At 38.3% G+C, this 14,217-nt stretch overlaps 1 protein-coding gene and 1 pseudogene across 4 annotated transcripts; both read left to right on the forward strand.

Moving 5' to 3' along the window:
* The first annotated feature begins 5,180 nt into the window (after positions 1 to 5,180).
* On the forward strand, positions 5,181 to 8,484 carry LOC137185877 (UDP-glucuronosyltransferase 2C1 pseudogene; annotated as a pseudogene).
* A 1,410-nt stretch (positions 8,485 to 9,894) lies between these two features.
* On the forward strand, positions 9,895 to 14,186 carry LOC137185874 (UDP-glucuronosyltransferase 2A2-like). Of its 4 annotated transcripts, none has more exons than XM_067594338.1 (2): positions 9,895 to 9,985; positions 12,384 to 14,186. In XM_067594338.1, the coding sequence occupies exons 1-2, from the start codon at positions 9,895 to 9,897 to the stop codon at positions 13,985 to 13,987; spliced, it is 1,695 nt and encodes a 564-aa protein (XP_067450439.1). In that variant the 3' UTR covers positions 13,988 to 14,186. The 4 variants fall into 4 exon arrangements, with proteins under 4 accessions (XP_067450439.1, XP_067450450.1, XP_067450472.1 ...); XM_067594349.1 differs by lacking the exon at positions 9,895 to 9,985 and adding an exon at positions 10,213 to 10,304; XM_067594371.1 differs by lacking the exon at positions 9,895 to 9,985 and adding an exon at positions 11,679 to 11,806.
* Positions 14,187 to 14,217: the final 31 nt, after the last annotated feature.

The following is a 14,217-nucleotide window of genomic DNA, read 5'->3' on the forward strand; positions in this document are numbered from 1 at the left end:
GTGCACAGGCTCATCTCTTCCTCCTCCTCCTCCTCCTCCTCCACCCCCTCTTCCTTCAGAAAGCCCGCCCTGTTTTCCCCCATCCCCCATATCCCATCTCCTAGCATTCTTGTGGTCACTAATCATAGAACGGAATAGTCAGACCCTCTGTGCAGCCACATCACTCCCTCTCAACAGCACACAAAATGACGGGGGGCCAGCTCTGCAACTGATAATCTGCTTTGTACTTCCTCAAGTTTTCAGGTTGTTACAGTGTCTGGTGTCCACAGCCACATATGATGTTTTGTACCTCTTATTTCTCTCACTCTCTCTATATGTGTGCATGTGTGTGCTCTTATGGCGACAGCATATTGTGGGAACCAGAGATGCAGTAGGGTATGGGGTGAAGAGAAAATCAATACCCGGCTTGTGTTGAAAAATCAATTTGCAAAATTTCAAAGCCTGCTGTTCAGTCAGATTTCTGAATATTTATCTTAGATTATCATCATTATCCTTAGATTATCATCTCATGTTTTGGCTTTATTTGTTGTTTGTAAAACACTGTGAAAACTGCAAAGCTGACCTTCACATGTAGTTAATTTATTTATTTATTATTTATTTTTAATTTTGTTTGTTTTACCTCAAATGTGGATACTAGTCAAACACACACAGACTGACACACACTGAGTCATGCTCTGCAAAATAACTTTTCAGTCTGCAGAAAAAAGGTATATTATCTTATGATGTAAGAGAGCAATGTATGCAATGCAGACATACTATAATGTAATTTTCTATGCAGTATAATTAATAATAATCATAATAATGAAAAGTGTTGAAAGATCTCTTAATCTGAAAGCTGCTATTAAGAAATGAAAGATTGTTCCCTGACAATTTCTTCCTGAAATAACCTTTCTGTCCGCTGGGTAAACATGCTTAAGAGGCTGTGGGAAAAAAAACATTCTTATTGCTTCAATATGAAAATCTCCCCTTTGATTACTTTATGGATGAAACAATGTGCAATTTTACCTACTGTATGTTATCGAAAATGGATATGGGTGAATACACTTAGATCTAGGTTTATATATCACTTGATGCTATTATCTATTATCTTACAATGGGTGCAACTTCAGAGTAAGCTTATTTGTGTATTTTCAATAAAGCTAAACCACACTTTACACCGCCAAACCATCAATCCCATACACTACTTAGAAAGGTTGTTTGGATTATTTTGATTAGGTAACTACTCTATGTATTAATTATATACTATTTATTTAAATAAATATCATATAGATTATGTAATAATATGTATTATATAGTATAAATGTACCTTTTCCTTGAGAATGATCTAACACACAGTATTTGGCCCACACAAGGAATTCTGATAACTAATTTGTTTGTCAATAATGGTGATGACATGTTGTAGTTGCTACTAAACAAAAGCTAAAAAAAAAAACAGACTGAGAGAAGAAGGATCAACATACTGTAATACTTCCAGCTCAGAGTCACTGACAATTTAGGTTGTGCTCTAAAGCAGTCAGTCAGTACAAAGACTACACTGGGACTAAGCCAGAGCAGATATTAGCAATTTAAATTACATTTCATGTTCTGTTGCCTGTTGTGTAATTCATTGCCAAGCAACAAAATGATAATAAGCAGACACAATCGTCCTCTTGTCACCTTGTGTTTGGCTGACATAATGAAGTTATGATTTTGGTTAGATAACAGACAAATAGCCTCAGTGAGAATGAATGAATTCAAGAATGCAGCAGTCTGACCAAAACTACATGGGCACTTATTAACAGCATACACTTTGAGGTCATTAAACCTAAGCTAATATGAATGATTAACTGCGACTCCAAGTTTCTACATGTCTGTTCTGGTCCTATCAATCAGTAACCTCCTTATCGCTGCACACAAATACATCCAGTTATAGCCCTTCTTAACCCAACCCAGGACTCCAGTCTGCAGGGTCTGTGTACCCTCTATATAGGTTGCAACGAGCAGCACTCTGACAATTTGGTATTTTCCTGACCTTGAAACTCGCTTTGCTCGTCTGTGTGGTATTTTGGTGACCAGCAGAGTGCAGGGTGCACAGGTGGCAGGAGAGGCACAGACAGGTGGGATGTTCATTCAAATGAAGCAGCGCAAACACAGTTGTTGTATTTTTGTTGAATTATAGATGTTGCACTGAAAATAGACGTCTCAGAACCACATCTGTATATGGCAACGTCAATCAGTGTGGCTTTGGTGATATTATTAACAATACTTGCTGCAAACATGCTGCAATAACAGATTGATGCTTGAAATATAAATAACGTATTTCAATTAAACACTCACCAAACACAACCGGCACAGAAAATAATGTTTAATGGGGTTAAAGAAGGAAAGTCAGTACAGTAAATCAATCTACATTGATCTATAAATGAATGTAAGTGATTCTCACAGTACTTGCTGTCCACAGCTGCTTTATACTGTATGAAAAGCTTCTCCTTTCATTCATCAAATCCCTGCAGCATCTGAGGGCAACAGGACTGATACTCTGATAAATCTGCAGCCTCTGATTAGAGAAATTCTGCACCAGAGCACAGTGCCATTATGCACCACCGTTCACTGTGTTTACCGTCATTAAATCACCTGAAAACAACACCACGCTGCCTCAGCACACACACCTCTACACACATCAGACTGAAGAAGAAAAAGAAGAAGAAAAGCTTTCAGTTTGTTGAGCTGTCCTCATCACGTTTAACTGTGATTGGCACAACTGTTTCACAGCTATGTGACTGACTGAGAGAGTATTTATTTATCACCACACCCACTGATCTATATTCACCTTCACCCATCCCATTTGTATGTTGCGCTGCTGCACATACATGAACCAAAATAGCAGATTGCATGGAGATGTCCATACAGTCCTAGAGCCCAAGACCTACTACACTGTGCTTGTCATTGCACTTGTGCGGTTGAATTAGGGCCCTAAGTATATTGGCACCTCTGGCCGAGTGGCGCTATCCACAGTACTGAAAGGAGTGTTGGGGGATTTAATTCTGGCATGTGAAATTAATATTTTTTAACTTTTGTTTTGTTGTGTATGATCACATCTCCTATGTAGGAAAGGCATGGACTTCACATCACAGCACTGAGAGTGAAAATATCACGCTACTTGACGAATTCAATTTTACAAAAAGGATTAAGATATTCCTGCAATTCAAGTTCAAATTTCGTAATTGTTTTGTGAAAGTTCATAATTATTTTATAAATGTTACTGTAAAAGCTGCAAGAAATAGCGTAATATGCGAAAAACAAGGTTTTGGTTTAATTTCTATTCCATTGGCCAATTTGAGGACAAAAACGGAAAAGCACGTGGATTTCCGTTTTTTGTTTTTTTTTAATTCACACGAAAAACAGAAAAACAAAACAATGCATTGTATATTTGTTTGACCTGTTATCAAACAAGTTGAACACGGCTTTGGCCGAAGGGTACACAGACCCTGCAGCTGCAGGACAACCTTGGGCTCTTCTCATTTCTCAGTTTGTACATCCTCGATTCCTTTCCTCGCCTCCTCTCCTCGCGTTTTAGTCCCTCCCACCTGAGATGCGAACGGAGGAGACGAGTAGGAGACACGAGGAGTGAGGAGTCGAGGAAAAAGACACTTAACAAAATGAGACATCCTCGCTTCAGAGCCGTCATGTCAATTAAATATAACGTGCTGCAGAGCTGCATCATCTGTCCATTGTTTTGTTACAGCCTGCTGCTGTATTTTATGATCTCTAACAGATGAGCAGAACAGTGTTCATGACAACTTATATATTTACTTTTAATTCAAATTACAACATGGCATAATATGACAAGTGTGTACGGATGTCAGACATTGTTATATTTTATTGAACGCGCGCACACACACACACACACACACACACACACACACACACACACACACATATATCCTTTATATATTTTATTGTGTGAAGCACTACAAATGGTTTGTATATTCCAACTGTGTGTCTCGCCTCTTCTATACGTCACGGATGTCGTAAAACTTCCGCAAAGGATATACCTGTGTATCCTCGCTTATAGCTCCTCCGGCAAGCCTCCTCTCTCCTCGCTCCTCTCTTCTCGAGATGTTTTTTAGGAATTGAGACATCCTCAAACATGGCGCGCTGAGAGCGATTTCCGGGTCACGGGCAGGAGGACGTAGAAGAGAGGAGACGAGGAGGCACGAATTAGAGAAATGAGAAGAGCCCCTTAAGTCTCTTAATTAATGGGTGCATCCCAAGTCTCTTAAATTGCATCCACGTTTCCCTCACTTGCGTCTTTTCCTTGCGTCTTAGTCCCTCCCACCGTGGATGCAAGGAGAGACGCAAGGAAACCAAGCGAGGAGAGAGGAAACGAGTAAATTTGTTTTAAGAGACATGAGACGATCAGCTGTCAGTCGGCTTTAACAGCTGTAGAAACTTCTGATGGAGTTTGTGTCTGCACACATGTGCACTGTGCTAATACTAATAAAGGTGCACAGTTATCACCACTCTGCAGCCTGTTACCTGTTTAACAAACACCTAAATAAAAACCTGCATTCTGCATTTATACTTTGTCCTGCTCAGAGGCACATGAACTATTTCTACTCGCGGAATGTGTTTATACTATTTATTGATTATTTGTATCTGTATTTTTTGATAATCCTGATAGTGAATTCATTATTCAATTGCCCAGAATGTGATTATTTCTTCTGAACACTGGAAAATATGTATTTGGATAAATGTTTCAGGGAAAATGGAAATGATATAACTCATATCAAACCCGACGCTCAGGAATTTTCAGCCTCACATGTGACTGAATGGAAATGACGATAAATGATGTAAACTATAAATGTGTTATTATGGATAAAATTAAAGTCAGGAAGAGTCTGTCTGTCAGCAAGAAACAGTTTAATGGAGAAAATAATAGATCATGAAAAGAAAAATATTTCTAATATATGAAGAAAGTTGTTAATGGTTCTTTTATTGATCAGGTCGACAATTAATAGATTTTAACTATATGATGAATCAGAAAACAAGTAAAGCATAAAACTTGGGAGTGATACATTTAAATTGAATCTATAATCTGTCTCCACTTCGGTACTGCAGTGATGTATCAGATCAGTCAGATTAGGTGCAGCGTCCAATCAATAACTGATATCCAATAAGGGGGTTCGTCGGCTGGTAAAAGACTTCCGTGAAGGCTCTCATGTTTCCTCGCTCCTCGCTCCTCAGAGATCCCTCCTCGCTCCTCCGAGCAAAATAAGAGATTTGGGACGCCCGTCAAAATGGCGCATCGAGCGAGGAGCCATAAAATAAGAGATTTGAGACGTACCCGAGGAAAGGAATCGAGGATGTACCAACTGAGAAATGAGAAGAGGGACAGATGTACCCTATCTTGTGTTGTGTGGACTCGTCGGTAATACGGATGCTGCACGAAACAGGTGATAAACCCCGTAACTTGATTTTCTCGTGTGGACAAACACAGTAAGTAGAAACATTATGTGTAAACAATGTTTCACCATAGATATGGTATATGTTAATAAAATCTAGATACTAACTTTGTAGCTCAGTCAGTGGAAAAGTGGAGATTGGTACTCAAATCACGCACGCTTTTGTACTTTGGCACGTTATGCGCCTTTGTGAACCCTATACATGGAAGGCGGATTGGGCCAAAATGTCTAGTTCGGCCTCCACATTATGTAATTTGTCGAATTTGTACATCTTAAGACACTGCACTGAAAATGTCGCCATTAATCAGAAAGGATCTTAACCGGTTAACATTGAAGTCAATGGCTTGCAGAACACCACTTTCTACTCAAAATTCAACAGGTTGCCATTTATGCTCTAATACTGCCATCTAGTGGGCACTTAGGCGAACACAATACATTAAGTGAATGTCAAGTATGATATTGTATGCAAGCTACATTTTTTCTCAATAATTAACCAGTAACCTACAAAAAATGCAGAGGTTAATAATGTCACTGTAAATTCATATCATTTCTTAGGCCCAATTCAATCAATATTGTTTCTTAACCTCAGTTCATACAAGGTAGGTTGAGTGGGGGAATCGTTTTCTCTCTTGCAATGATTATATGAAGAGTTTCCCCTCAGAAAGTGATGAAGTGGTAGCACCCAATTTTAAACGCATTGAGATGTTCAAAATGAACGCTTTAACAGGGTATTTTCTGTCATCTTAAGACGTATAAATTTGACGTATTAATGCGAACGCCAAACTAGACATTTTGGTGCAATCAGCGTTCCATATATGCCATACTTTTGAATATTTTCTTATTAGAAAACTTTCTCGAAAAAAGTATCTCGATATTTAACGAGAAAATGCATTTCATTGTTATGACATACCTTTCTTGTTTAAAGTTTTCTCATAATAGTAGGTGCTTTTATTTTGACAAACACATCCCATGGGCTTTCAGAAACCCATGTTATTTCTGTTGCTTCTTTCGCCAATGTGAGATGTAGCGTATGGAGGATGTAGAGTGATGATTATATTAATAATATATATTATTATTATTATGTGTTTGCCTTAAAAGAAAGTAAGACTTTAAACTCAACAGCAACACTGCTGTTTTCATGAGATGCAGTCTCAGTCTAATATTTCAAACACCTCTTGTTATCTTGTTGTTATCTCAGGCTGTTTTTCTTTAAATTTAACAGTTTGATGCAAACTATAGGGCTATATTAAAAAAAAATGAACCTAAGCATTTCAGCTATGATCCTATTAAGAGACTTATTCTTAAGAGTGTGCACCATAGACAATTTTCAGCTGCATCCTAACTTTTACAATCATGTTGTGTTGACAAAGTTGAAAAAAAATAAGTGAGAAGTCACAATACATTTCTTCTGTAATTATATTTTTCACAGTAGTTAATTGATTTTCCATCATATTCATTTCAGATGATCTGTTGGTGCAGTGCTTTGCTGCTGCTCATCTTCATACCCAGAGCATGTCAAGGAGGCAACATCTTGGTTTTTCCTATTGAGGGCAGCCACTGGATAAACATGGATATTCTAATCCAAGCTTTGCACTCAAGAGGGCACAATATAACTATTGTGCGTTCCAGCAAAAGCTGGTACATAAAGGACAACTCCTCTTATTACAATACCTTAACAGTTCAAGTGGAAAGAAGCTTAGATCAAAAGTTAATTACAAAAATTGTATCTGAAGTCATTCTATTTGAGAGGGGGGCACTTCCTTTGACAAGTTTTCTCCACATGACTGTAGGAATGTTTAGCACATTTGTTGACGCTCATGCAGCCGTGGGTGAATTTGTATCAACAATGTTAGGTGATCAAGGGTTGATGAGAAACATGAAAGACAGCAAGTTCGATCTTGTAATCACTGACCCCTGCTGGGGTGGTGGAGTCATTTTGGCCAAATATTTGAACCTGCCTTTAATTTATAATGTTCGCTGGCTAATAGCTGGAGAAGGTCATCTTGCTATTGCTCCTTCACCTATATCATATATTCCTATAACAGGATCTGGTTACACTGATAAGATGACATTTTTTCAGAGAGTTAAAAACATGGTTTTGTATCTAATAACCCATACGCAACATACTATGGTGGTTAAGCAGATATACCAGAAAATTTGTGACAAATATCTTGGGCCAGATAATGACTATCATCAGTTAAATGTTGAGGCAGATCTGTGGCTCATGAGAGTGGACTTTGTGTTTGAGTTTCCTCGTCCCACCATGCCTAATGTTATCTATATAGGGGGGTTCCAGTGTAAACCTGCAAAACCTCTGCCTCAACACTTGGAGGAGTTTGTCCAGAGTTCAGGGGAACATGGAGTCATCATTATGTCTCTGGGGACTTTTGTGACTGATCTTCCTGCGGATATAACAAATGAGATAGCTGCAACTTTTGCCACATTACCACAGAAAGTCATCTGGAGGCATAAAGGTGACAGACCAGCCACTCTGGGCAACAATACTCTACTAGTTGACTGGATGCCACAGAATGACCTGTTAGGACATCCAAAGATGAAACTATTTGTGGCTCATGGAGGAACAAATGGAGTCCAAGAAGCTATTTATCATGGAGTGCCAGTTGTGGGTTTACCACTGTTTTTTGACCAATATGACAATCTGCTCCGTCTGAAAGAGAGAGGAGCAGCTAAGATTTTAACCGTTAATACAGTGGACAAAGACAACAACTTCCTGAAGGCCATACAAGAAGTCTTGAATGACCCCTCTTACAGGATGAACATGCAGAGACTCTCCAGGCTGCACAGAGATCAGCCAATGAAGCCGCTGGATAGAGCCCTCTTCTGGATAGAGTTTGTCATGAGACATAAAGGAGCAGCTCACCTGAGAACAGAGTCCTACAAACTGCCCTGGTATTCCTACCACTCTGTAGATGTCATATTATTTCTAGTAACAATTGCTCTTCTTGTTTTGTTAATTTTTGCTGGGTTAGTGTGCTCATGCTTCAGACTGTGTTTGAAAAGAAAAGTGAAATCTGACTAACCAGTAGAGATGCTTCATGGTTAATTTTCATATTGGTGAATATGTTGCTATATTACAGTCAATGTGGCTGTGATCAGTAAAAAAATTGAAAGAAATGAGTAGATGTTTTAAAGATATACATTTTTTTGACTGTAAATGTAACGTAAAGTGAAACGTGAATAATCATTCAAGGAATATATATTTTGTTCAATATCAGGTTGCGTTTTGCTAATTTTGAGATTAAAAGAATATTTGTTCGGCTGTCCATTTATAGTAATATTAGATAACTAGTAAGTAATTATTTTTGTAGAGGCAATATTTTCCAGTGTATTCTTTTAATTTGTTTGATATTCATGTTTCTGTAAAATATGTGGATGAACTAAATGGATGTTGTGACCTGTCTCAATCTGTTTCAGGTAGGACACTGTACAAACAAAACACAAGAAATGTATCTAAATTGAGTGATATTTTATTAGTTCCGGCAGGGAAATTGATGCTCTCTATTTGACCCCTGTTCAAGGGAAATGGCAAGAGTCTCCTAATACCCATTGTCTTTAAGACTGGATGAGGTTATGGCAACACAGAAAGGCCCCAGTTGGCCCAAATAGGCCCACCATCTTTAAGTTCTCCTTACTTACAGCAGCAAACTGTATTTAAATATACCTTTGACTGTGCCTCTATGAAAAGTAAATGAAAGAAATTTGATACACCTTGATGGTTTAGTTGCAATTCATCCCGGTGAAACTAAATATGTTAGTTCATTTTTATTCTGTGTGTAGGAGACATTTCAGTTATATGTACGGTGTGCAAAAGTTTTAGGTACTTTAGATGTTTAGATTCTTATCCATCACACAATACCATCAGAAATGTGTCTGATTGGTCCCAAATTTATTCTGGATCATGGCAATGACCCCAAACATACAACCAGTCATCTATTTGACACTTGTTCATAAAAAAAATATTTTCAATGACAAATAGAAGGAGTCCTACAAGAGATGGTATGACCTGCACAGAGCCCTGATCTCAACATCATCGAGTCAGTCTGGGATTACATGAAGAGACAGAAGCAACTGAGATGCCTAAATCCACAGAAGAACTGTGGCAAATTCTCCAAGATGCAGGAACAACCAACCTGCCAAGTACCTTAAAAAACTGTGTGCAGGTGTACCGAGGAGTGTGGTCACACAAAGTATTGATTTCATCTAGGTTTCTTGTGTTTACTGAACTTTGTATGGAGTTAATTGATAAATAAAAACTATTCATAGTATTGTTTGCATGAAGTGACATCCTCACTTTATTTTTAGTGCCTAAAACTTTTTCATTACTATATATATTCCTCAGGACACTAGCTGGATAACTGATATAGATGTATTTAAGGTGGTTAACACAATCAGCTTCAGGTGTTGCTGCTTTGTGTCACAGCCTTTGCCTATGCCCAATTATCTGGTTTGTACTTTTTGCAGCACATTTTGGTTTATGTTAAGTGAAAAGGTGACACTTGACAATACTGGAACAACAAATGGTGAGCTGTAAAGAACTGTACAATAAATCTGAACTGTTTGTTTGTCTACATACTGAGCAAACAGGTACTACATTGTGTTATACTTGTATTTTTAGTAGCATGTTTGACTTCCTTAAAATGACTCACTTAAGTATGCCAACATTTTTGCCCAAGAGGCGGAGTTTCTATCTCAAGGGTGTTGTCTTCTTTGCAGATACTATGATTCTATAGCCTTGATCTGTGCCTGCCTTTTATTACATATCCCAAGCTTCAGATAACGTCGTCTAAACGTTTTGACTGTTGGCTCTTTCATCTAGCACCTGACCAAAGACTCAGCTGAGTGAGTTTTATTCTTTATAGTTTTACAGCTTGATAATATTGTCTTGTAGTTTGAGATTTTTTTCAAAACTATTTGTCCAAATTCTACTGCTTTACAAAGAATACAGTGTGTCTGTTGTTACATTAAATCCTAAATGCATAATAAATCTCATACATAAGTATAATCACAGTAAATAAACTTTCCTGCAGATTACTTTGGAGTTCCGCCTCATTACACTGTAAAGAGTGAACTTCCCTTAAAGCAGTGGTTCTCAAACTTTTTCATATCAAGGACCCCTAAACTGACACAAATTAAACAAAGGACCCCATCTGATAAGATTTTTGCTTTTAGATGTTTTATTACAAAAAGTGTATGAAACCCATGACCAAAATAGTCATAAATTCTGTCATTTTGCTACTTATGGATGGAATTATAGTGAAAATAAATTATTCCTATTTTTTCTGGGGACCACCTGGAACACCCTCAATGACCCCTGGGGGTCCCTGGACCCCACTTTGAGAACCACTGCCTTAAAGAGGCAAGAATTTAAGGTGGTAAGATTAGCAGAAGTGATGTCAGTGGTGAGGCAAATGTTGCAACAAAATGTTTTAAAAAATCAGGAAGTGGTTTTTCAGTTCCACTAAACTCTGCACAGTTCTGACAGCAGCACCCAGAAGATTTTACTTTAAGATTGCTATTGAGAATAGTCTGTCACAAGACAGTGATCTTCGAATGACAGTTGTAAAAGTCTTAATATATGGAGTGCAAAGACACCATATTGAAAAATTGAAAAGTAAATATCTTAAGCCTGTCTAATAGCTTTTGGAACATAAACTTTACAGTTGAAATGGTCATTTTACCAAATCAACAACTAAAGCTCATAATTCAAAATTGTAGAATTATGAAATTTGTTCTTTTCGCTGTATTACTGCTGAGTGAGTTTGGAGTTTGATATATAATGCATGCAGTATATTTATGTGATGTAGAGTCCTCATTGTACATTGAACATACAACACTCACTGCTCTCCTGAGTGGTTTATTGAGGTATCTGTAAGTATACTTTCACACAAAAGGCACACTTTATATTCCACAGTTTACAAATGATGTTAAAAAGTTATTCTTCTTTTGACTGCTTAATCAGTTAGTGCACCATCCAAAGTATACTGTTTGTGTGCAAATTTAAAATCTAATGTTTTTCACTGGCCAAATCTTGCATCTTAAATAAATAATGACAGAATTTTCTGCCTGTGTAAAAGGTAAAACGTATGCAGCACACCACTTTACAAAGTAAATATTTGCTTTTGACATTGCTTCCCTGGCTTAACGCACAACGATGACCAAGCTTCCCCTATAAGCGTCGAGAAGCTCATGTAACAACTCTGCTGAGGGTGGGACAAAAGAAACCAGGAAATGTTTTACAGTCCTGACAGTTTGACTTCGGTTCTTTATGGCCTGCTTTGTTTGGTTCTTAACTTAATCTGCGGAGAGGGTTTGTTGACATTAATGCCAGGAAAGTTTTCACTGTAAGCTTGACCTTTACAGATCTTGTTTTTACCACGAGAAAACAGTGAGTAATGTCTGTCGTGCAAGTTGTAAACGGCTGTTCAGTACTGAAGGAGAAACATTTGTTTCTAGCTTTTGTCAGCTAATGTTACTAATTAGCCTGGAGATTTTATTGAATCAAATCTATTGTCAAAGGATTAGACATCAAATCAACATGAAAATCGGTACATGGGATTTGTTTTACAGGGATTACGTGTTTTCTTAGAGGGAAGCTCTAATATATAATATTTCTTGTATGCAGTTATGCACAGTTATGGTTATAAAAACACCATTGCTCAGGGAGATTGCAAACAGAGCTCTTGGCACTGAACAGAACTCTAATTTCCTGAGAGAGGCCCCATGTGCTTTATCCACGTGAGAGTGGTCAGAGGGATTTTTTTTATGCATGAATAAAGAGACAATTAAAAAGAACATTGTTGAAGCACTCTGTTTTGGACAGCCTCCACCAGGAACACTATCCATCATTATGTGCACATGTTTTCTTGAATCTATTAGTGACAGCTATCTGACTTTTGTTCTTTTTCTTTTCTATTTCAGACAACTCCGTTTCAGAAGATTTGAAGATGTTTTTTTCATTGGCCTCTATCATCTCTCTTTTGGCTGTCATTATTCCAGCTGCACACAGTGGGAAAGTTCTGGTATTTCCGCATGATGGCAGCCACTGGGTGAACATGAGAGTACTTGTTGAGGAGCTGCATTCAAGAGGGCACAGTGTGACAGTAATTCGCGCTGCAGACAGCTGGTACATCAGTGAAACCTCTCCATTCTACCGTACTGTCACACTGGATATTTCTGGTGGTGGAAATGAGGATTTTTTTCGTCTCTTTGTCTCTGAAGTTATTAAAATTAAAAGAAGCAAGGGGTCTGCGTGGGCCCATTTTGCTTTAGATATGGAGTTAAAAGACAAGTTCTTTGAATTACACAGGAAAGTCTCTGAAGTGGTCATGTACATGTTTGAAAATAAAGAGTTAATGAAGTCCTTTCAAGACGCCAAGTATGATGCGGTTTTGACAGATCCTGCTAATGGAGGAGGAGTAATGCTGGCTCACTATCTTGGATTGCCATTAGTATTCAATGCTCGATGGACTGTTCATGGTGAAGCACATTTTGCAATTGCACCTTCTCCGCTCTCTTATGTCCCACTTCCACCTTCAGAATTAACAGATCAAATGACGTTCCTTGAGAGGGTCAAAAACATGGTTTTTTATACCATGAGGATGCGTCTGTATAAACAGACTGTTGGACCGCATTATTCTGCATTGTCCACTCGTTACTTTGGTCCAGATGTAGACTACTTCTCCCTGTTCCAGGCAGCAGACCTGTGGCTCATGAGAGTGGACTTTGTGTTTGAGTTTCCTCGTCCCACCATGCCTAATGTCATCTATATGGGAGGGTTCCAGTGTAAACCTGCAAAACCTCTGCCTCAACACTTGGAGGAGTTTGTCCAGAGTTCAGGGGAACATGGAGTCATCATTATGTCTCTGGGGACTTTAATTGCAGAGCTTCCCCATGACTTAGCTGATGAGATAGCTGCAGCTTTTGCCACATTACCTCAGAAAGTCATCTGGAGGTATAAAGGTGACAGACCAGCCACTCTGGGCAACAACACTTTACTAGCTGACTGGATGCCACAGAATGACCTGTTAGGACATCCCAAGATGAAACTGTTGGTGAGTCATGGAGGAACAAACGGAATCTATGAGGCTATATATCACGGTATTCCGATTGTAGGCATTCCCTTTGTGTTCGATCAAGCTGACAACCTCTCTAGACTGAAAGCAAAGGGTGTGGCAAAGGTTTTGGATGTTTCTGAATTGGATAGAAAAACATTTCAGAATACCATTCAGGAAGTCCTGAATGAGCCCTCCTACAGGATGAACATGCAGAGATTCTCCAGGCTGCACAGAGATCAGCCAATGAAGCCACTGGATAGAGCCCTCTTCTGGATAGAGTTTGTCATGAGACATAAAGGAGCAGCTCACCTGAGAACAGAGTCCTACAAACTGCCCTGGTATTCCTACCACTCTGTAGATGTCATATTATTTTTAGTAACAATTGCTCTTCTTGTTTTGTTCATTTTTGCTGGGTTAGTGTGCTCGTGCTTCAGACTGTGTTTGAAAAGAAAAGTGAAATCTGACTAACCAGTAGAGATGCTTCATGGTTAATTTTCATATTGGTGAATATGTTGCTATATTACAGTCAATGTGGCTGTGATCAGTAAAAAAAAATTGAAAGAAATGAGTAGATATACATTTTTTTGACTGTGTTTTGTGTCAGCTGCAAGTTCCCTATCAAGAAAAATATCAACTGTAAATAAATAAATATAACTGCCAGTTTTAACTGTTAACTTGTAAGAGTGAAGTGTGTTTGA

The sequence above is a fragment of the Thunnus thynnus genome, chromosome 1 (genome assembly GCF_963924715.1).
Source record: "Thunnus thynnus chromosome 1, fThuThy2.1, whole genome shotgun sequence".
NCBI classification, from domain to species: Eukaryota; Metazoa; Chordata; class Actinopteri; order Scombriformes; family Scombridae; genus Thunnus; species Thunnus thynnus.